The 24,438-nt window shown below is 34.3% G+C and overlaps 1 protein-coding gene across 2 annotated transcripts in view; it reads right to left on the bottom strand.

The window, feature by feature from the left end:
- The window catches only part of LOC145293106 (dynein regulatory complex protein 9-like), a 1,598,532-nt gene that overhangs the window by 288,796 nt on the left and 1,285,298 nt on the right, over window positions 1-24,438 (bottom strand). For both annotated transcript variants that reach the window (XM_080139483.1, XM_080139484.1), the window contains one exon: window positions 10,623-10,754. In XM_080139483.1, coding sequence (XP_079995609.1) covers window positions 10,623-10,754 — 132 coding nt within the window. The remainder of the gene's footprint in view (window positions 1-10,622; window positions 10,755-24,438) is intronic.

The raw sequence follows: 24,438 nt of genomic DNA, 5'->3' as shown, positions 1-24,438 counted from the left end.
TGACTTGCTTTATCACTGTTTCCGGCATCGCTACGCTGGAAATTAGAAAGTACGTTATCTGATTATAATCGCAGTTACTTCTGAACCTGCAGCAGGATTTGTGCAAAGTAAATTCAGCCAATGAAAAGATAGAAAAATTTTTTGTGAGTGTTCAAACCATGTTGCTTTCATTTGCAGTAATCACCCTTCAACTATTAAACGTTTGTCTTTCAAGCATTTTGGAAAAGTTCCTATTTGTCTCTTCACAATTCATAAAGGTTTTCCAGTGACTGTGACAAAAAAGTTCAAGACGCCACAGTCTTAAAACGGTAGCCTATCCCAAGGGTCTCCAAACTATGGCATGTGACCTGCCAAAGTCTTTAATTCAATCTGGAGAGCTCTTATGAAAAACGTCAAAATATTCAGGAAAACATTTAACAAATGAAGATGTGTGAAAATAGCGTGCTGGTGTTTCTTTGTGTTCTAAAAAGCAAAGCTAATGAGCAAAGCAATATAAAAACGCGTCCAGGTCATTTTTTTTATATGGTCTGCGTAGCTCTAAAAAGTCAGCAATATGCCCACCCCCTCTGTTCAAAATCTTTGGAGACTCCTGGCCTAGTCAGTGAAGAAATATCTCAAATGTGCAAAGGGAAATTAATTTTCAAAACTAGTTATCATAGCCAATACCTCTGCTGCCATTCACTGATGTATGGCGTATTGTTACCACATACTGTTAAACCCTTGTTGTATCGTAATATTACATCCCTGTACTTGTTTTCCAAGTAATTTTACAAATGTACTCCAATGAACTTACTGTAGTTGCAGCTTTTCTACAAAAATACCTCCGACCCACATGATTAGCAGCAAGATCCCACTCCTTCACTGCTGCGGTCTCTAGGAAGATTTTCTACTCTGATAGCTTCTTTGCTCGGATCGCTTGTTTTTGAATTCCTTTCCTGCTCTCTGTTTCATTATCGTACCAATATGCAGAAATTTAAATGTAGCATAAATAAACATCTTGTTGCTCAAATCCCAATCCAGATTGCCCCGCCAATTTAACATCTGTAACAGTAGTCCCTTGCACTTCAGTGGCATTATGATTTGTTTGGAGGGAATAAACGTAATAAGAAACAACAAACATGGTAATAGTGGTGGTGGTCATCATCATTGTCATTGTCATCATCATCTTTATCATGAGTCAGACAGCTTCAATCAGAAACATGGAGAAACATTATGATGTGGCTAAGTATTATTGGTTGGTCTTTGGAGATTTCCAGAGTCATAACAACGGCTGGCGCATTTATTGCATTCTTGTAGAATCACCGCTTCACTGTAGAGGTCTCTAGGTGCCAGAAAGCCTTCTACGACTTTGGAATTCCTTCCCAGTCTGTTACTCCCCTAATTGCACTGATATACAGAAATTTTAATGTAATGTAAACAGATATCTTGCTGCTCAACTCCCTGCATAGTGTCCTTGTAGATATAGTCCTAAATAGTAGCCTCTTGCAACCAAGTGACAATATATGTTGTTCGAAAATGTTTATTTATAAAATATTTATCAAATATTATTAACATTAGAATCCAAAAATAATGTGTAGAAACTGCTAGACATTATTGAATGGCTAGATACGAAGCATTTATATTTCTGTTGATGATACTTGCGTTACATGAAAAGGGGCCATTGACCGGGCATATCATATGGAATAATAAACGAACATCGTCATCTTTTTGTATCTGCGTCTTCATGTTATGTTTTTCAGCAGAAAGGTATTGTCCATTTATATTATACTAGCGAGGGGTACCCGGCATTACCCGAGTGTTTGGAGGTGTGTTGGGGGTTAAAAAAAAAAGTAAGTATGAGGATCGAACCCGAACCATCGAGGCAAAGTTGTAAATTAAAGTGTGAAAAAAAAAGTGCGACGTTAACCATTGCTCCACCGCGAGATGCTAATGGAAACATGTATTCATTTACTGCTGAACGCTTTTTTCCCCCCAAGATGTTACAGGAAATAGACTAACCCACATGCAGCGAGCGACAAATATTGAATATTTATCTTCCCGAAATCGAGCAAATTAAATAGACAGGCGAGCTTGTTGTTAACTGTGAGATATTACAATTTATATGTGATATAAAAAGTTTTAAAAAGTTGTGAAGCGAGTGACCGCTTCTCTGAAAAAAGCCTTTTGTTGACATACAGAAAAAGTGAACACACACACATACATACATACATACATACATACATTTTCGCTTTTTTATATATAGAAGAACTTTGTGAAAATCGTCATCTCAAAAATAGGTAAAGAAATATGTGTCAATGTTATAGAAACACTCCCATTGTCAGAACTGTCAAAAGCAAAAATGTCAAATGCACTATCGGTCTATCTACCTATATATCATAAATCTCCTCTCATTGAATTACATGCCCGGCTCTCCTGTAGTAACCTGTACTCTACCTGTCGGTCTCGTTATAAATAAGACCTGTCTCCATCTCTCAAAAATATGAACACTCATAATGAATATATATAATATCTAGCATCTCACACTATGATGACACACATGAACACACTAAGACTCTTACTAACATGAACAACAGCAAATATATAAGTCATCTTCTAAAGAAATACCACCCCTATGCAACACTTGACGCCGGAATGAAATCTCCTCACGGACTGTTTCGTACATTAGTACTGATATAGCACAACTTTTATTCAAATCTAGCTAATAGTGATCCTATTTACAATGTCTACCCACGGGACAGAGTTAGACACCAGGGTCGTTCTTTAACATGGAGAAAAGAAACAAAAATACAAATTGTTTCAGTCGTGAAGGATTTCTCCTCCACTGACAGAGAACAAGAAATTGAAGTGCAGCATCTGAAGAATAGATACTACACTTTGAGTTATATATTTTTTATTCACTCTGAAAGTTTACAACCAAAACAGTAATAAACAAAAAATCAAGCACAGTGCCACTCAGATTGGGGAGAGGTGTCTTTGGTCATCCTCAACACTGTACCTTTGCTCGTCTAAGCTTGATCCTAGCTAAAGTTCTCATTCATCACAATACCTTAAGCACACCGGGGGTCGTCCTACCTAAGATTCACAAATCATATCGTGTGTGTGTGTGTGTTTCTTTTTTTTCTTTTTTCTTTTTTGTAAGCAACCAAATTAATTTGTAAACATAAAATTTTATAAAAGGTCGCTTGTTTAATTTCATTTCATTGGCTTGGGATGGGGAAGATACTACACTTTGATCTTGGCTCGAAGGACAATAAATTGTCGCTTTTTATCATATGTACATAAATTAAATAACAATACATACATCAATTAACAAGTGAAAAATATTAGTTCTGTGATTCATAACTAATGTACAATCCCTTATTAAAAACTAGCCGTTCTGGTTTTGCCCAAGAGCATTGATATTTTCAATTTTCTTTTGTAACTAAAATAATATTACGAGGGTCGTCTCAAAAGTAAAACCTTCTATGTTTTTAACACAAAAAGTTGAAGAGTTACAAAGATGGGAGTGATGCCATTAAAATGAGCGACCTTTTGTTCTCCAGAATTTATTTTTCTACATAGTCACTACTATTATCAATGCACTTATCACCTGTCCTTGCATATACATGCTGTAAATTACCTACCCTAGGTAAGATACAATTATTTCATATGTGTAATACCCGTCTTATGTAGGTAAAATATTCTTTTGCTCGAAGTAGCAAATGATACGTAAACATACAAAATTCCTCTCTCATAAGAATAATAAATATATTACAAAACCAAATTCAATTTTTTCATTGTGTGTACGGTCCCGAGCAACGCCGGGTAGCCCCGCTAGTCTATATATATAAAAGCGAAAATGTATGAATGTATGTATGTTTGTGTGTCTGCTAAAAACTTTTGACAGACAAAACAAAAATTCACAATTTGGTCTCATATGAAAGCCCCATCTTCCGGATGACAAATATCGAAAAATTAGCCCAAAAGGACCATCAGAAGTGGGTCAACTGATCGATTTTCTGCAGGGGGGGGGGCAAAAAGTGACATTTTAATGATATTTATATGTAATTTAATGGCACATCTCTGCTTCTGACATATGTCCATGGCAGGTGTTGCTTTCTTGGAATCTTACACCGTCAATATCTGTAACAGAGAGATGGAACTTTCAGGTTATGAATGCATAAGTTCAGTCATCATAAAAATGTAATTTGTAATACTTTCTGATTCATTTCGGTAGAATATATAAACATTACCGTCATTTTTATGATATCGTATGGTCATTTATACGTTTCGTACATATGTAAATTAATAATATAGTACCTCATATGTGTTGGAGAATTTTTCTTTTATTAGGGTATCACTAGTTATAAGGACCCGAAAGTACAAGTTTTGAATAAGTGTCAAATGGACGGTGAAAAAACACTATAATGATTGGTGATGATAGCGGTGATTGGGCAGAATTTTATTATTAAAGAAAACGCTCCAACGATAATATGTTTACATTGGACGTAAAAGTGATCATGTTGTAGTGAGCGGGAAAGCAGTTCTACGATATTGTGTTCCACAGACGAACAGTTCTAGAAAAGAAACTTTGCTGATGGAAGTTTCGTTTAGTTTTAGGTAGTGATAGAGGAAGAGAGAGAAAGAGAGAAGGAGGGATAGAAAGAGAGAAGGAGGGAGAGAAAGAGAGGGAGGGGGGAATTATTGACAGCGATTGTAGCTAAAAAAATTTTGTTGTGACTGTTTTACAGATGGGGGGACCATAGTCGAGCACCAACACATAACCTTCCTAAAATAGCAGACAATTAATTCCATAGAAAGAACATCTGTAATTAAACTTTAAATCTAAGGACCAATTGATGTTTAAGAAAATGTGTTTAACATTTAGTGTTAGCTTTGCAATATATATTTTAAATCATGACTGAACATATCGTTTCCATCATCAATGACAGCACGTAGACACATAAATAATGAGCAGTTTGTAAAATCAATACGAAATAAGAGAAAGTTACAAAGGCTGTAAAAAAAAGGTGCTGCCTAATTACAAAGCAAAACTAAAAATAAATACAGACATGGTATAAGTCTAATGGCTAACATAATTCATGTGAAAAAAAGAAAAGACATGCATGAGATGCAATGAAAAAACTAAATAACATTCATTCTTTTTGTGGACTGTTATCCTCATCTTCATAGTTATTGTTGTTTCACTACATTTCGGCCAGCTCATCCTCTTGCCTTCTTCAGGTGATTAACCTACGACCCTCAACAGTTCCAGATGAGCATTGTCTGAAGATAGCAGTTTTAATCCTACCCAAGCAGGCCAATGGATTAGTTGGTCAAAACATGGTGAGACAACAACTATGGAAGGCAGTAATTACTAGGGATAAGTTACAAGACTCAGCAGTCCTATCCCATTGTAGTTAATCACCTGAAGAAGACCAAAGGATGAGTTGGCCGAAACGTGGTGAAATAACAACAACTATGAAAACATACAATACAATCACAGTGACACACCGGTTCCCATCATATCACTGAAGGTAAGCAAGGTTGAACCTGGTCAGTACTAAAATGGGTGACAATTTGAGAACTCCAGGTGCTGCATGTGCTCTCTGCTTATCTCGGCATTGTTTCCAGTCATTCTGGACTTCTTCTTACCACTGAACTAATGCAGTGGTGATTCAAGAGAGGTGTGGTTGGTGATTGTGCAATCATTGCCTCACAATTACATTTGCAACTACCTTCACAGAGGTGTCCATTGTTTTTTGAGACAGGCATCGATATGAAGATGAGGATAACAGCCCACAAAAAGAATGAATGCACAAATTATGAAGCTTCATATCAAAGGATTCCAAAATAAAAAATAAATAAATAGATTTATCGAAATGGAAATTTTAAAGTCTTATTTCATTCTCCTGTGTGTTCGGTTTGTGGGTGATCAACGCATTCCATAAAATTAAAAACTTGAATAATCTGCATTCCTTCACTGGCAAATGTGAGACGGAAACTTGGGGACTTATGATCTCTTGAAAATCTTTATTCTATTCTACTATTATATCAAAAGAAACTTTGTGTGTGTGTGTGTGTGTGTGTGTGTGTGTGTGTGTGTGTGTGTGTGTGTGTGTGTGTGTGAGAGAGAGAGAGAGAGAGAGAGAGAGAGAGAGAGAGAGAGAAAGAGAGAGTTCCTTATTAAAACGGCTGGGCCGATTTTTATGAAATTCACACGAAGATACTTTATGTACCTGACAGTATTTTTAGATAAGTTTTGTATCGAAATGTCTTCGATAATTATCAATAATCGATAATCAAAATAATCCAATAAAAGAAGGAACATGCGATTTTGACCAAAATTAACATCACAAGTGCATCAAGTGTTCTATTACCACACAAGCCAATAGGCCCGACATATAAAATCAACAGTAGGGTTCTTTTGGCGTTTGGCAGGAATGTTTCTGTTTAGAGCACAATTAAAGCATGATACTTGACTTTTATATTTTAAACTTTAATTCAAGCGATTATGTATAAAAAATAATTTTATAAAATAAACCATAGGTTCCCTACAGTGCAATATGAACTACAGTGTATTGTGCATTAAATCGCTGCAAGGAAGCATGTGAAGTTTCCTTCCAGTGCACGGCGATGGATGCCCACAAGCAGCCAATCAATTAGTTTGGTTGAAAATTAGTTGATTTCAACGATTTAGATGACAGTAAAATTATGAGAGTGTGAAACATTCGTTGATCACCATTCAATCCTGGGTACCGTCAAGTTTCCCTGCTAGTTTATAATAATGTGGTGAATAATAGTAATAATAAACCAACATTTTTTTCATCTTTCCTAAGCACGATTCCAAATAGTAGCCCTTTAAACCCAAGTGGCGATGTGCTTTCTTTGAGGGTGAACATGATTTAAAAAAAAAAAGAGAGAGAAAGATCCAGATTGTTCTTGATGACTGCATATCTAAACACATAACATCCTTAGATCTTTATTATTAACTAGCAGTATCCGCTAACCGACATTGCCCGTTGGAAGCGTGTCTCCCATCTCGAAAAAAGTATAGTACAGTTGTTGTTGTTGTTGTTGTTGTTGTTGTTGTTGATGATGATGTTGTTGTTGTTGTTTTTGCTTCCCACAGGTATAAAAAAAAAAAAAAAAAAAAAAAACATCAATTTAGCCGTTGAAGCTGTGGTAATGTTGACTAGTTACTTACCGGTCTCCGCGACTAAAAATAGTTCGTCTCAAAGTTTTATTAAAAAGTAGAAATGTATTTAGGAACGAAAACATAGAATCCTATTCTATGGAAATGAAACGAAGCTTCTTCCGTGTATTTATTTATTATGTCTTTCATTAATTACTGCAATAGTTGGTTGTAATTATGTCACTTATCACCGTAATGAAAGAAAAAAAAACAAATGAAAAACAAAATATAAAATAAAAATAAACCCCAAAATAAATAAAACAGAAAACACTCCGAAAACAAATTAAGGGTTTTCTTTTCATTTTGATTAAAAAACAAACAAAACAAAACAAAAAAGCGGTAAGACACACTCATTCTTTTATTTATTTTTTTTTTTGTAAGCCCTTTATGAACCGGGCTAATTTTTTCATAGTATTTTAAAGTTAAGTTCCAGTTTTTACGATATCTTTTTTAGTGAATCGTTAGGTAGTGAGGGTCGTAAACTGCAGAAGTACTAAAATAAAATGTAACAAAATACTCAAAGAACAATGTTTTGTTCGTGAGCGTTATTTTTTACGCACCATTCATCAGTTTAAATTTATGTAATCACAAGCTAAACCATTTGGTATAAATATGTTTGCAATAAATTAAAGGTTTTAAAACAAAGTTGTATAAATTTTCCACGAAGAAAATGTAGTAGAAAATGAAAATTTTAATTTAATAAGAATAAAATACGCGCACGTAAAAATGAAAGAAAAGGGAATATAAAACAAAATAAATAAATAAAAGTATGTTAAATGGATAAAACAAAACTGTAAAAACGGAGAACCTTCCATAAATGTTAAAATATTCCATAAGAAAAAAGAGTACGATCTGATGACTGGGAGCGAACATTCAACACATAGATTACGAAGCGAACGCTCTTATACGTTGATACACAAAGACGTTGCTCGTATAAGACATGTTTTATTCTATTTTAAACAATTCAAGGAAGGAGGAAGACGGCTAAACACGCATGCATGGTTGGAACGATAGCTTCGCTGAACGAAAATAAGCAAACACGGTGTAAATAATGACTCCTCCTCCCCCACAAGGAAAGAAATTAAAATTGGCTGTGAATTGACAGTTATAACGCCTGAGTGACCCAAATAATACTGTAAAACGGCTAATTTCTCTCTCTCTCTCTCTCTCTCTCTCTCTCTCTCTCTAACTGTCCCTCCCTCCGAGTGACTATAACCAAAAGTAGTTTCGCGTAGCTGTTTATGATTTCGGCTCTCCGTTGATGTGGAATAAATCTAATAGGATCGTCAATGATTTATCTTTTGGGGTGTAATGTTTTCACAAATAAACAATAAAAGTTGAGAGTTTCTAAGCGGAATAATTCTGTAAATTATATAAATAAATCGTCACAATATTGTGTACGTACCGAAAATGGCAGCGTGTTTTATAGTTGAGAACAGTTTGTTTATTTGTGGATTAACTGAATAGAGGAATTGTCGAATGTATACTTCTCATCCAATCAGCTGGGCCGGATATTTCAAAGGAAGAAATCATTATTTGTGTCGGATGTAGGGGGATAAGAATATGCGATTGTGTATGAAATTTGTATTTAGATAATGACGGCTAACACCCTGGAAAAGTAGGGAAAAGTATAAAAGCACTCGTTTAGAGGACTTCGTAAAGTGAGGGTGAAATTTGAGCTACTTCCTCTGTAGCTTAGGATGATGATGAACATGGCGCTTCTCGGACTAAATTTAATGTTTTAGTATTACAAAATAATGTGTATGTAATTGCATTCCATAGCTAGATAACGTAATTGATAATGGCGTAAACATATCTTTTATGTGCCATCTGTTGTTGCCAACCTATGGTAGTTTCGTCCAGAGGGGGAAAACTGCGCCTCTTTTATTATATACAAGGCAAGATGATTTTCATAAATGACCTCCCTGATGAAATTGTATCTGATATGGTTATATTTACTGATGACACTACATTTTATACCAGACATACGGGAGGAAAAACGAATGTACGCATATCCAATGTCTGATACCTTAGAAAGTAATCTCTAGTTTTTAGTGAATGGGAACGTAAAAGGATGGTAATATTTAATGCTACTAAGACAAAACTTCTTTCCTTCAACAATTGCAAAGAACCTTTACACCTACTGATAATATTCACGGGTAACATGAATTAGGGCAAATATGTAGAAGATATTGTGTGTAAACAAGTTTTAACCATTCTACAGTTGTCCTGATGGATCGTTGACTACGCTTCGCTCCCAAGTAACAATTTCTTGGGTTAAATTAGACACATTGCGATCAAGATTCGACACTGCTGCCAAAATTTTGTTACTTCAAAACTCTATGCTGTCAAAAACTCTCTACTCAAAAACACGACACACTGCTGACAAAACTTGCTACTCAAGCATCCAAATCCACAATCAACCCAGTCTCTGAAAAATCAGACTTTTTATATTAAACCAAAAGCATCTCATTTGCATATTAGGTGACAATATTACAAGCATATAAATAGAAAAGGTAGCCTGTTTTTTGTTTTTATTCTCCCTTCAGACTGCTATACTTTGAAATTCCTTCCCTGTTTCCTATTTCCCTGAATGTACCAATCTGCAGAAGTTTAAATGTAATGTCAACAGACATCTTGCTGCTCAACTCCTCACAGTATCATGTTGACACAATTCCAAATAGTAGCCTCCTATGTTCCAAGTTGTAATATACCTGGTTTGGGGTGAAAAAGAGTAACAACAACAAACAAACAAAAATGGTAGCCTCCCTCTATTATGCTAGAAAAATACTCTCATATAACAGTATTTCGATGCCTTCATTCAGTCTCAGAAGATAATGAATCTCCCCTGTCAGTGTAGCCGTATGTGCAATTGTGAAGCTAGCGTTGTGCAATCTCAACCATAACTCTCCTGAATCGGCACTGCTAGAGTTCAGTGGCAAGAATGACTGGAAATAATGCCGAAATAAGCAGAGAGCACATGCACCACCTGGAAATCCCATATGGTCATCCATTTCAGTACTGACCAGGTTCAACATTGCTTAATAGTATCTGTATCTCTACAAAACCACTACTCGCCAATGCATTGAATATTATTGCTACGTATGGGCCAGTGTATCAACCACTAATCTATGCAAGCTGCTTCCTTGACTGTATTGGCATGCAGAAATTTAAGTATAAAGTGAACAGGCATTTGTTCAATTCTCTACTTAACGTGTCTCTATAGACATGGTCTTTAATTTGCAGTAGACCTTTACATCTCAGCGGGGTACATATGAGGGGAAAAAAAGAAAGAAAAAAGTAAAAATAAATCTTGAAAATGTACGTGGCATCCGTTTTATCAAATACTATGTCATTTATTTTTTATGCTATTCTTTTTTATATTAAATTGTGTATTCCCATGAGGCAATACGATTAGAAAAAAATTCTTTTTGATGGTCAGACTTACCTTTCGTGTTAAATCCAAAAGTCTTTCCCAATCACTGTTCTTTGAAGCTTTTAATTGGTCCACTTCTAACTGCTTAGCTTCGACATCTTTTTCATGTTTCTCCATCCAGAAATCCAGTTTTGAGACGAGATGCTTATAAAATAAAAGAAAAGAATTTTAAATTAGATCACATGAACTTATTTTATTGCCTATATTTATTTGCCTCCCCACGAGGGAAAGTTAGGCCTAGTCTTACATTTTCAAGATGACGTGAATGTTTCTGTTTAGAGCACAATTGAACCATGATACTTGACTTGTGCATTTTAAACTTTAATGTAAGCAATTATATAAAAATAATTTTATAAAATCAACAGTAGGTTCAATGCAACAGTGGGATGTAGACCACAATATATTGTGGACTAAGTCACTGTGGGGATGCATGTGAAGCTTCCCCTCGTTGCACCACGGTGGGGACCCAACTTGAGCAGGCATTCAATCAATTTGAGTGAAAAAATAGGCAATTTAACCGATTTCAATGACAATAAAATACGGGAGGGTAAAACATTCGTTGATTTTCATTCAATCCCGGACAATGCCGTGTTCTTTTGTTTTTGTTAGTTTTATTCATAAAATAAGTTTGGAAATTTTCCAGATATTAAAGTAAAGACTTAAAAACATAATTTAAAAAAACTTTCTGGTGATGGGGGGGGGTTCTATTTAATTTATTTATTTCAGTCCAATCAAAATCCAACCATTTACAGTCTGCTTAGTTTATTTTAATGCCTTTACTTATTTAATATTTATGCGGTCTCATTTCGCATTAATAGGCCAGGAAATTGGGGCTTAATCCTCAAAAATGGCACTTGACGTCTCCCTGCTCAAACACATAGAAGGGGGAGGTTATAAGTGAAACAATGCAGAAAAAGGAGTGGTGCCCTCTCCTACATCTCTGTCTGTTAATGAAAAGGGAGCCTTTGAATCGCCTTTGATTAAGATTAATCTATCCATTGTATTTTTTATTGCTTGTGTGTTATATTAAGAAGTAGTGTTGACTATTTATGTAACTTGAATATTCAAACCATTTTTAAATGACTTTTCTTTCGCTGTAAATGGGTTTTAAATGCAAAAATAAAAATAAAGAAGACAATATTGTTCGTTCGGAATTTTCATAAAATATACGGACACCACTGGATAAGCCTGATAGTTTTAATTGTAAAGTTAATTCATTCTAGCCTTAGAAGAGGATCATTTTGAGCAGTAGTTATTTCTTTTGTTCTTGACATCTTATTCCAGATTCCAGCAAGCAAGTATACAATATTTCATTTCTGTGTGATAATGGTGAAAAAAATGCCATTGTCAATCTGGAAAAGTTAATCTTGAATCAGGTCTGATGAAAGTTTGCATCTGGATTTTTTATCCTTGATCTGAAATTTTGGAATAAAAGACTTCTCTATTCCTCCTTCACTAGTATCCTTACTTCTTTTTGGTCAATCTTGAAAATGGTGTTTGTCCATGGGAAACTTTCTGTTGTGGTAGGATCCACCTAATTAGCATACGCAGAGTGCCCGTCATATAAATATGGTTGGTACCGTAAAGACAGGAGAGACCCAACGAGAGGCCCAACGGAAGGCCCAACGAGAGACTCAGAGAGACAACGAGATCAAGAGTCGACAACTAGCCAACTGACACCTTCTCCAGGGAAAGTCTTCTCATGACTATACCAATGGACGCTATGTAAATAGTGTATATATTTTCTTGCTTTCAATATATCTGTTCTACTTTACTTTTGTGTTGTAGTTATTTATTTCCATGTGTTCAGTCGAGTTTCAACACCTTTGGAAAATTTTCTCATTGCATTGCAACATTAGAGAAAGCAGCTTTCCTAAGAAGAATTATTGTTGGAAATGAAAACGCTTTCGTTGTGAAAGACAGGTCCTACGTATTGCAGTAGGATCTTTTTGAAAAAGATTTCCTTCTTGTCTACCATATTATTTATTTATTTATTTATTTTTTTTTTTTTGTTAATAAACTATTAATAGGAATCAACTTTTTGATAGCATCTCTTTCAAAGATCTGTAAAATACTCTTTACCGCCGTCGGTCCATAGCATGATATATCCGTGTATCTTCTATAGTATCGGAACCTGTCATTAATGCTCATGCTATTAAACTTGGCTGTTGATAGAAGAGCTCGTGGATGCTGATCTGTTTTTAAATGTTTTATTTAAGCAGAATAAAGACAGAAAGCTGAAATGCGAGTGTGAAAGAAAGGGTGGGGGGTGAGATTCGGAAGGTAGGCTGATAACATATAAAAGATCAGCTAACTTTCAGGTACCTGAACGCCATCATTGTTGTCTCCGGGTTGGGGTTGGTTGGAACAATGACGTCTCACATCTGTTTGGGTCGGTTCTCTTTACTTAAAGAGAAAGAACTGCCCTCCTGGGGTAATCTGAGCGATGGCCACATATCTGTTCCTGATCTACCCCCCTCTTCTTTCCCTACTTCTCCTTGGTGAATCTTGAAAATGGTGTTTGTACATGGAAAGCTTTCGGACATTTCTGATTGTATTGCAGCATTTGAGAAAGCGGCTTTCCAAAGAAGAATTAGTTTTGGAAATGAAAAAGGAAAATTACGTTTCTCCAAACAATTGTTTGCGGCACCATTTTAAAGACATTGTGAAAACTTGTCAAGTAGATTATGAGTAATATAGGGGGAGAGAGAGAAAAAGAGAAAGAAAAGAAAGAGAAAGAGAGAAAGAGAGAAAAGAAGAAAGAGAGAAAGAGAGAGAGAGAGAGAGAGAGAGAGAGAGAAAAGGAGAGAGAGAAAGAGACTGGTGGATGGAAAGAGAAAGAATTAGAAAGAAAAAAGAAACAGAGAAAGAAAGAGAAAAAAAGAGGAAGAGATAGAAATTGAAAGAAAAAGAGAAAAAGGAAGAGAAAGAGAGAGAAAAAGGAAAAAAAACAGAGTAAGGATGAATTATGCAAACTTATCAATTTAAGGAGCTTATGTGCAATATAGAGATAAAGAAAGAGAAAGAGAGAAAGAAATAAGAGAAAAAGAGATACAGATTGAAAAAAAGAAAAAAGAACGAAAAAGAGAAAGAAAGAGAGAAATAAAGAGAAAGAAAGAAAAGAGAAAAATAGAAAAAGAGAGAGAAAAAGAAAGAAAGAAAAGAGAGAGGAAAGTGAAAAAAGAAAGCGAAAGAAAGAAAGAGAGAGAGAGAGAGAGAGTGGTTTGCAAATATACTGTCGGACTGTCTTGGTAGGAAACATAATCTATTAATTGATATGCAATCACCAAAGGCGACAGCTCGAGAAGTCAAATGCTTAATTGAAAATTTTCGTCTAAACTTTGGAAATGAGGAAGAATTTAAGGTCTATTATTTACAATATTATTTGTCTTATTATAGGCAAGATGTTTCGGCTATTGTAACTTCTCCATGAGTCTGTACAGGTGTTGATTTGTGAAGGTTCCTTTGCCCAGTCCCTATCAGAGAGCTGATGGCCTAGGAAGCTGAGATTGTATTCTACTGTCACAGGGATCACAAGGTCAAATGTAAAATGCATGAGAAATAGAGAATTAATGGTTTAATGGAGAATTTTGAAGTTTAGACAGTGCTTTAATCATCATAAGCAGAATAAAGTCTCAAGTATTTATGTATAGATCAGATCCAGTGTTGGATCCCGAGTATATATATGTTAACGCGTGTGTAAACGTGCACTAGGTTATAGAAAATTATTTGGGTTCAACATGAAGAAAAAAGAGAAAAATATAAAGGTTATAACGGAAAAATACAGAAGCAAAGGAAATAATTTTTAACTGGGAAAAGAAAAAAATGATAAAATGAAAAGACTGAACAAACTAGACACGAAGACATTTTATTTGGATTTATGTATTAATGTTTTTGTGTGGCTTTGGAGTTTGTTTTTCCTTTTCTTGTTTTTTTTATTTGCCTCGGAGTCCTGTGATTTTTTTTACAACATAAAAAGATATGTAACAGAGCACGGACGCGTGTATGGCGGCTGTATGACGAGCCGTGTGCAAAGTGACGTTATGGCGAATAAGAAAAGAAAAAGGTATAAAAAGAAGGACATGTGCACAAACCAACGATCACGTTCAAGAAGACAGACATCAAAGAGAAGGAGCATGTCCATGTTTTATTCGAGAAGGTATCCCAACAATAAATGTTGTTTCAACAGAAAATAGAGAGTCAAGTTATTACGTGTCTTATGTTCCTTGTGACGTACACTACTACAACGTGCTGGGTCCCTAGTGTGTACATGTTAACGCGTGTATAAACGTATACTACGTTACACCACTATACAGCACAGGAATATCCAATGAGATAATTACAAATGTTGAATCAAGCTGGAGAAGACCAAAGAGTGTAGCAGCGAGAAAGATATCTATTATAACAACCGATGCTAGTTTGACTGACATTTATATATTATCGTAGTTTCTTTCTTTAAAATATTGCTTTTAAACAGACAAATTTGTTGCTGAGCTTTCATTTTTAATGGCAGTACTACAGATGTAGGGAAAATTGTGGTGTGACGGCAGTCACAGAGGCAGGCTGCCAAGGGTGGCATGTGCAAACTCGAAACCCGACCGATAAGGCGACAAATCATCAGGTTCGATTGCGTCTTCATTTGCATATTAATGAGATAATATAAGGCCGGCAGTGAAGATGTCGGAGGTTGAGTTGAGCCGAGTTCTGGAGAACCGGACTGAACGGGTAAGAGCGATAAATGTTCGAATGCTGCCAAGAATCCAGTCCAGGTTTTTTTTTCTGTTAGATTCCCCCACCCTAAACAAGACACATTGCAACATGGACATAAGCAGCTAATATTTGACACCATATCTACCAGGGGTACTATGTGGGAAGTTGGGCGGAAGGATGTCTGTTTGCATTACATCTGAATTTCTGCATATTGGTACAGCCAAGGAAGCAGGAAGCGGGAAGAAAATTTCAAAGTTTGGCAGTGCAAAGGAAGCAACTATTAGAGTAAGAACAGATAATAACAACAACAGTAGGGAGGTGATGGTTGCTCAGTGGTTAATAATGCGGGCTGACAACCTAGGTGTGCCAAGTTCGAACCTAGTTCGTTCCACAAAAACATTTTCACTTAGGGACGTTGGAAACCTTCATGTGGCCCCTCTTGTAAATACCCGAATCTTTCTAGAATGAATTCCTAATAGAAAGATATTGAAGGAACGAATGACAACAAAACGATCATCATGAATGATGTCCAATAAACAAACAAACAATGATATCTTGCATTTAGCAATTTGAAATTTGTAGTGCATTTCTAAACTCTTGCATTTAGCAATTTGAAATTGGTAGTGCATTTCTAAACTCTTGCATTTAACAATTTGAAATTTATAGTGCATTTCTAAACCCTTTCATTTAGCAATTTGAAATTTATAGTGCATTTCTAAATTCTTGCATTTAGCAATTTGAAATTTATAGTGCATTTCTAAACTCTTGCATTTAGCAATTTGAAATTTATAGTGCATTTCTAAATTCTTGCATTTAGCAATTTGAAGTTTATAGTGCATTTCTAAACTGTTGCATTTAGCAATTTGAAATTTATAGTGCATTTCTAAACTCTTGCATTTAGCAATTTGAAGTTTATAGTGTATTTCTAAACTGTTGCATTTAGCAATTTGAAGTTTATAGTGCATTTCTAAACTCTTGCATTTAGCAATTTGAAGTTTATAGTGCATTTCTAAACTCTTGCATTTAGCAATTTGAAGTTTATAGTGCACTTCTTAACTGTTGCATTTAGCAATTTGAAATTTATAGTGCATTTCTAAACTCTTGCATTTAGCAATTTGAAGTTTATAGTGCATTTCTAAACTCTTTCATTTAGCAATTTGAAGTTTATAGTGCATTTCTAAACTGTTGCATTTAGCAATTTGAAGTTTATAGTGCATTTCTAAACTGTTGCATTTAGCAATTTGAAATTTATAGTGCATTTCTAAACTCTTGCATTTAGCAATTTGAAATTTATAGTGCATTTCTAAACTCTTGCATTTAGCAATTTGAAATTTATAGTGCATTTCTAAACTGTTGCATTTAGCAATTTGAAATTTATAGTGCATTTCTAAACTCTTGCATTTAGCAATTTTAAATTTATAGTGCATTTCTAAACTCTTGCATTTAACAATTTGAAATTTATAGTGCATTTCTAAATTCTTGCATTTAGCAATTTGAAATTTATAGTGCATTTCTAAACTCTTGCATTTAACAATTTGAAATTTATAGTGTATTTCTACACTCTTGCAGTTAGCAATTTGAAGTTTATAGTGCATTTCTAAACTCTTTCATTTAGCAATTTGAAATTTATAGTGTATTTCTAAACTCTTTCATTTAGCAATTTGAAGTTTATAGTGCATTTCTAAACTCTTTCATTTAGCAATTTGAAGTTTATAGTGCATTTCTAAACTCTTTCATTTAGCAATTTGAAATTTATAGTGTATTTCTAAACTCTTTCATTTAGCAATTTGAAGTTTATAGTGCATTTCTAAACTCTTTCATTTAGCAATTTGAAATTTATAGTGTATTTCTAAACTGTTGCATTTAGCAATTTGAAATTTATAGTGTATTTCTAAACTCTTTCATTTAGCAATTTGAAGTTTATAGTGCGTTTCTAAACTCTTGCATTTAGCAATTTGAAATTTATAGTGCATTTCTAAACTCTTTCATTTAGCAATTTGAAATTTATAGTGTATTTCTAAACTGTTGCATTTAGCAATTTGAAGTTTATAGTGTATTTCTAAACTCTTTCATTTAGCAATTTGAAGTTTATAGTGCATTTCTAAACTCTTTCATTTAGCAATTTGAAATTTATAGTGTATTTCTAAACTGTTGCATTTAACAATTTGAAATTTATAGTGCATTTCTAAACTCTTTCATTTAGTAATTTGAAGTTTATAGTGCATTTCTAAACTCTTTCATTTAGCAATTTGAAGTTTATAGTGTATTTCTAAACTCTTGCATTTAGCAATTTGAAATTTATAGTGCATTTCTAAACTCTTTCATTTAGCAATTTGGAGTTTATAGTGCATTTCTAAACTGTTGCATTTAGCAATTTGAAGTTTATAGTGCATTTCTGAAATCTTGCATTTAGCAATTTGAAGTTTATAGTGCATTTCTAAACTGTTGCATTTAGCAATTTGAAATTTATAGTGCATTTCTAAACTCTTGCATTTAGCAATTTGAAGTTTATAGTGCATTTCTAAACTCTTGCATTTAGCAATTTGTAAGTTTATAGTGCACTTCTTAACTGTTGCATTTAGCAATTTGAAATTTATAGTGCATTTCTAAACTCTTGCATTTAGCAATTTGAAGTTTATAGTGCATTTCTAAACTGTTGCATTTAGCAATTTGAAGTTTATAGTGCATTTCTAAACTCTTGCATTTAGCAATTTGAAGTTTATAGTGCATTTCTAAACTCTTGCATTTAGCAATTTGAAGTGTATAGTGCACTTCTTAACTGTTGAATTTAGCAATTTGAAATTTATAGTGCATTTCTAAACTCTTGCATTTAGCAATTTGAAGTTTATAGTGCATTTCTAAACTGTTGCATTTAGCAATTTGAAGTTTATAGTGCATTTCTAAACTGTTGCATTTAGCAATTTGAAATTTATAGTGCATTTCTAAACTCCGCGCTGATTGCTGCAAGCAGGTAACTTCATTTCTAGTTTGATCAATCAGAGATTTTCTCTGAAGCGAGCTGAATACCAGACAAACGATTATAAAAGTGCTAACACACTGTTTATTGTCTATTTCTTGGCTAAAAGATGTCATATACCAATGATTTTCTCGTTGCATGGACTAGTTCTAAACTTTTTTTCTTGAACCCAGGGTTCAACTTCAAAGAGAAGACCCAAGAATGCAATATGGTTATGTTTATTAACACGTGGACTTAATAATATGACACACAACTAACTACTTACACACGTCCTGATTTCAAAGTATATAAGACTTCTTCGCATAACAAACATATATGTGTGGAACAACGAGGAGGCTCCCTTTTGAGGGGAGCTGGGGGCGTCTACATTAATCAACCTCGTGCCTGACTGTGCTCGAGGGAGGCTAGAAATAAAGGCGTTATTACTAAAAAAAAAACATGACGGCTTCAGTAGTTGTTATCAATCAGGTAGAGTTCAAGCCAAGAGTGACAGGTGTTTATGAAATTCGGATGTGTCGAAATGAAAACATAACATCCGACTTACTTTGTTTTAAAAATGCTATGCATGTGTCTTTCTTTCTTTCTCTTTCTCTCTCTCTCTCTCTCTCTCTCTATCACTTCCTTTTTCTTACTTCTTTCTTTTAATGAAGAAAAACAAAGAGAATTGAATTGTATTTTATACAGTTGAAACGTTGGACTCCGTCGAAAGCAGACGCACAGTAGTTTTGACTGCGAACGCCATTGGCGGCGTGCATCGGGTCTAAACAGGTCTTAACTAAATAGCTCCTTCATAAATAAAGAATTATACTTTTATAAAAAATGCCTTTGTTCACTATTTATTCATGCGTTCTATCTGCAGTAAGAGCATTCTTTCCAGCATAGATCCCTTATGTCTGCCTGCAACGAAGAGTCAACAATCAAACCCATGCCAGTCGGTTATAGCCGACGCCATATCGGCCCGTTGATATTTCTATCGTCCAATGTAGAAAATGTGTAGGGAAAGTCCTTTAAAATTACTGCGCTCTCTGTAGATGTATAAGGAAAATCCTTTAAAAGTACTGCGCCCTCTGTAGATGTGTAATGTTGCAGCAACGTAAAGCAATTCAATAACCAGTAAACACCGGTTCTGCACAGAATCCACCTAGCAAGGTACCTAGACGGACGCGAATGGTTACTCAGAACGGACCCAACAATCGGTTACTCAGAACGGTCCCAACAACGGTAAGATATGTTCACACCCACACGGCACGAGAAGCAACAGCAACACGATTCCCGACCAAGTCAATCATCGCTCCCCCAACGTCTTTCAATCACCCGCTTTTATGGGCGTTGCAGGCCGGCTAAATTTGCATATTGCGAGAATTCATGTGACTTTGCGAGATATCATCCTTTACAAAAGACGGCGGCCGCCATCTTGATCTTTCTTTCTCTATTTTCGGTCGGCGACGCCGAGCCGGCCCCGAGGTAAGTCTTTCCTTTTCGTCCGTCTCTCTTACGCACGCACACAACACACAAACACGCGGGCGCTTGTCTCCTGGATGCACATTACACATGTGCCTAAAGTTTGATCGTGTCTAAAACCCGGGGAGTTAGGTGCGTGCTAGGGCATAACAACAGGTTCAATAAACGTCTCCACACAACTTTCCCCAGCAAACGATCTGATCATATATTTACTCTTCTCTCTTCCCTAAAAACGCACATTTAATTAATATTACGTGGTATTTCTACATTTGTGTTTGCGTCTATACTCATAGATGTATTGTTTTACTAACTTCTTTCCCTCGCATTTTTGTTTTATTTACACGTTAACGAAAACTTATTTAGTTACACGTTAACGAAAACTTATTTATTTACACGTTAACGAAAACTTTCATTTTTATACAACTACAATAAGGATCTTCGTTATTTTCGACAAAATTGGAAATATTTTCATTTTTTTTTCACCGTTATGAAATTCACGTTTCTTTCGTTCGACACTTTTTAAGAAGATTCATTTAAGGACTTCATTTTCATTTTCAACCATAAGTACAATGTGGATCTTGTTTTTTTTCGTCAAAATTGGAAATATTTTGAAAATTTTCGCTACTTTTCCGCAAATAGCTTCACTGCCTTGTGGATGCCTTCAGAAAAGCAATGGCTAAATGAGTAAACCCCAACAAAAAATCCGGTTTGGAGTCCCGATAGGCAGATGGTGAAGCACTTCAACACCTTTCCCGGCAACTCTTGTAGCTGCGCTGGTTCCAACTGTATTAACTTACTTTTCCGTCAGTCTTTATCATTCGCCCAGACATGCATCCAGAGAGGCAACTGCAGCTTCGAACTGTATAGCACAGCAGATGCTACAGTGCACCAGACTAGATGCAGAATGGCATTGTGTTATTAAACAAAAGGTGTCCATTAACGAAAATGATCATTAAAATTCTTTTAAATGTAAGAATGAGATTTTGTCTTTCGATTCTGCAAATTGTTTCAATTTCATCTGTGTGTGTGTTTATATTTGTATTAGATTTTAAACCATTACGTCGCCTCAATTTCATTTTCTGAGACGCTTCGTCCCCAATCATCGATCGCAATAAAAAAAATAAATAAAACACCAGTCAATTAGCGTTACAGATAAATCAATTACTAAATAGGAATTATTGACTACAAATAATAATAGAAATATACACGCAAATCCATTAAATAAAAAATTAAATTAATAAATAAATATAAATAATAATACAAAAAATAATTTATATAAATAGCTAATTGACACAGGAAAAACTAATAATAAATAATATTGACTTTAAGAAGATTAAATTAAAACAGAAGTTAATTAATTAAGGAATATATATATATATATATATAATGATATTTTGAAATAAAATATATGTACATGTATATATATATATATATATATATATATATATATATATATATATATATATATATACGTATTGATTATGTGCGTGTTTGTGTGTGTATGTTGTTGTATGTTTATATATCTGTTTGTGTGTGTGCATCTATAGATGCATTTTGTAGATTTTTTTGCTGATAGAGGGGCTAATTAGCATATAAAAATAATAATAGAAATCGTAAAAAAAAACAAATAATAAATAGATAAAAATGGTCATATAAAGAAAATAATAATTAAAGTAGAGATATTAAAATTTAAATAACCAACACATAGTAATTCGCTTTCAACTTTGAATATATAAATAAATAAACTTACTCCATTTACTGCTGAGATATTTTCTGCATCTCTGCTCATATTTGCTATCTCAAGATTTGAAACACCTGCCATTTGAGAAAGAGGATATTCCTCGAAATATATTATGGAACACTGTCGCACACAGTACATCACTATGTAGAAGTTTGACTTTTAAAATAAGCTTTATTATTGACCCAAATATTATTAAATAAATATATGTGTATACCTACTTTATATATATATATATATATATATATATATATATATATATATATAGAGAGAGAGAGAGAGAGAGAGAGAGAGAGAGAGTTAAATATATCACTTGTTTTTGTTTTCCTTCCTCAACACGACTACTTCCTTTCTTTGCACTGTGACAGCCTTCTAACACTTACCTTTATACATAACTGTACATCAGGTAAACTGCATTTCATTATGCATATATATATATATATATATGCATATATATATACATATATATGCATATATGTATATATATATATAGTGTCATTCACATACAGTGCTGTTTCGTTGTATCACAACTTATCAGTGCGGCTAGACTAGCATATTTCTCTAGCCATGGATCGAACCTACAATCATCGCATTGACAGTTGGCAGCTCTAACAACTGAAGTAAAATCGGTACTTGTAAATGATCTATTCAATGTCTATTAGATAAACACCAACGCTTAATAGTACTCGAGCTGATAGTTTGTTTATAAACAAACAGACAGCAGGCTTATATATATATATATATATATATATATATATATATATATATATATATATATTAGCTGTATATACCCGGCGTTGCTCGGTTAAAAAATATATCACATTAAATGTCATCCGCTATGCGGCCAGATATGATGTAATATGCTATGACGTATTCTATGATGTCTTCTGTATTATATATCACACAATCTGCACATATCAAGATAGCCTGTATATCATGTAGAATTTGTGCAGAAGTTATGAAGAACCGAAACCCCACTTTCATCAACTTATGAAAGCGACTGGTCTTATACTGGTTTCAGGAGGCCTTTCCTAACGGGTTTTCCTAATTCATATTTAATATTCTGAGGGCCATTTTCGACAAATATTTACGATATCCACTAACTTCTGAGGTCATAAATTGCCTGGAACTATGTACATTCAGATATATTATTTTTTAAGGGCTAAAGGCTTATTAGAAAAAGAAGTTACTACCAGTAATTGAACACCCTACCTTTCAAAGAGTAATGGTCAAGCTGAACATCTTGGCTATTACTCTGTGATCACAGGTTATCTGGCAAACATTCCAATTAACCCTTAAGCTGGTCAATCTGCTAGATGAACTTTGGGAGCTGGTTCTCTAACAGGTTCGTGATTCTGTAAAACAAATTGCACATGAAGTTTGTTTTTTTATTGAATGATGCAAAACCTATGCAAATGTTGTTGTGATGATTCGTTTGTAACCGTGAATGTTCGTTTAGTAAATCAGATTGATCATTTGCTTGTATCGAGACAAAATCATCTATGTTGATTAAAGTCTTAACCCCAGATCTTACTGGCTGTGAGAGATTTTCATCCTAGCAGCCTTCTCAGCAGTCTTATGTAAAATCAGCATCTGTTGAAATAACATCTGTTTAACAAGCATCTATTGAAACAACAAAATGAATCTTTTGTGAAACCAAAAACTGACTGATACGTAATTCATAATGTAAAGAGATTTTGTAATCATTTAAAAAATCAGAACATGTATTGATGTATTGACGTATTGATGCTCCCAAATGCTTGTGAATAAAATAAGTATTCCCTTTTTCTGTAGGGATAAATATTTTAAATAAGACATCTACAACACTACTCCTTTCTAGTATCTATATTCATTTATGGTCCCCTTCTTTGGATTCTAACTTGGCTTATTGCCAACCGGTGTTCTTTCCACAAACTCATTCCTGAAATAGTTTTCACACGTTACATCTCTTTGTCAGACCACTGTTAGGATATGGTGTCAAGATTATATCTATTAGTTGATAGCCAGCATCTGGAGAGAGTTCAAAGGCTGGTTACTGGAATAGTACACGATGTATGGGATCTACCCTATGAAAGCTAACTTAAAAATCTTAATCTCTTCTCTCTTGCATGCTAACGATAATGCGCTGATCTCATTTAAGCCTACAACCCCTTCAATGGTCATTATGGAATGCGTCAGGTGCTATTATTTACTCGTGAACCTATATATAGAAAACTATTTCACTGTTGGTTTCCATCAAACAGGATGAGAGCCGCTTTCTCAATCAGGATCCTTGAACCTTAGAATACACTTCCAAAAGATGTAATAAACACTAACAACGTAGCCAAATTGGACAAGTGCTGTGCATTATATTCTGTGAAAATTTCTACCACGCTTTCCCTACGTGACAACTGAAGCATGCTTGCTTTATGTTTTGCGAAATTAATTGAATTGGATTGAATTATCAACTCACAGTAAATACTACAGGACTGATTTCTCGGTTTCTGTTATTTACAGTTATCACACAAAAGTTCCAACTAAGAACCAAACTCTTTTCTTCTTTTCCCCCTTTATATAACATGAATACTTCAGCTGGTCAAAAAAATTGAAAAAAGTGAATTTTTAAATTTACTTTAAAAGAACAAATATCTCATTTTTTTCTGTCATTGTTTTATAAATTATTTTTAAGTTCGTCATAGAAAACGAGACATTTTTGCAATGTCTGTTATAAAAAAAAAAAGCAGCAGTTTCATTCAAAATAATTTTTCATTTCGATTTTTTAAATAAATGTGTCAAAATGTCAATGATGAAGATAACATTAAACTGAAGAATCATCATCACCATCACTGCCTCCACCATCATTGGTGGTGGTGAGAACAATGATTAGTTATTGTCATTGTGGTTGGTCTTTGATCTTACATTTCAATTGTTATATTCTATTGTAAAATAGATACATTTTTAAA

This window comes from Euprymna scolopes, chromosome 14 (genome assembly GCF_053919585.1).
Source record: "Euprymna scolopes isolate OS-2025 chromosome 14, ASM5391958v1, whole genome shotgun sequence".
Classification (NCBI taxonomy): Eukaryota; Metazoa; Mollusca; class Cephalopoda; order Sepiida; family Sepiolidae; genus Euprymna; species Euprymna scolopes.
Note: the sequence above shows the minus strand (reverse complement) of the source record. Positions and strands in the feature narration are given on the sequence as shown.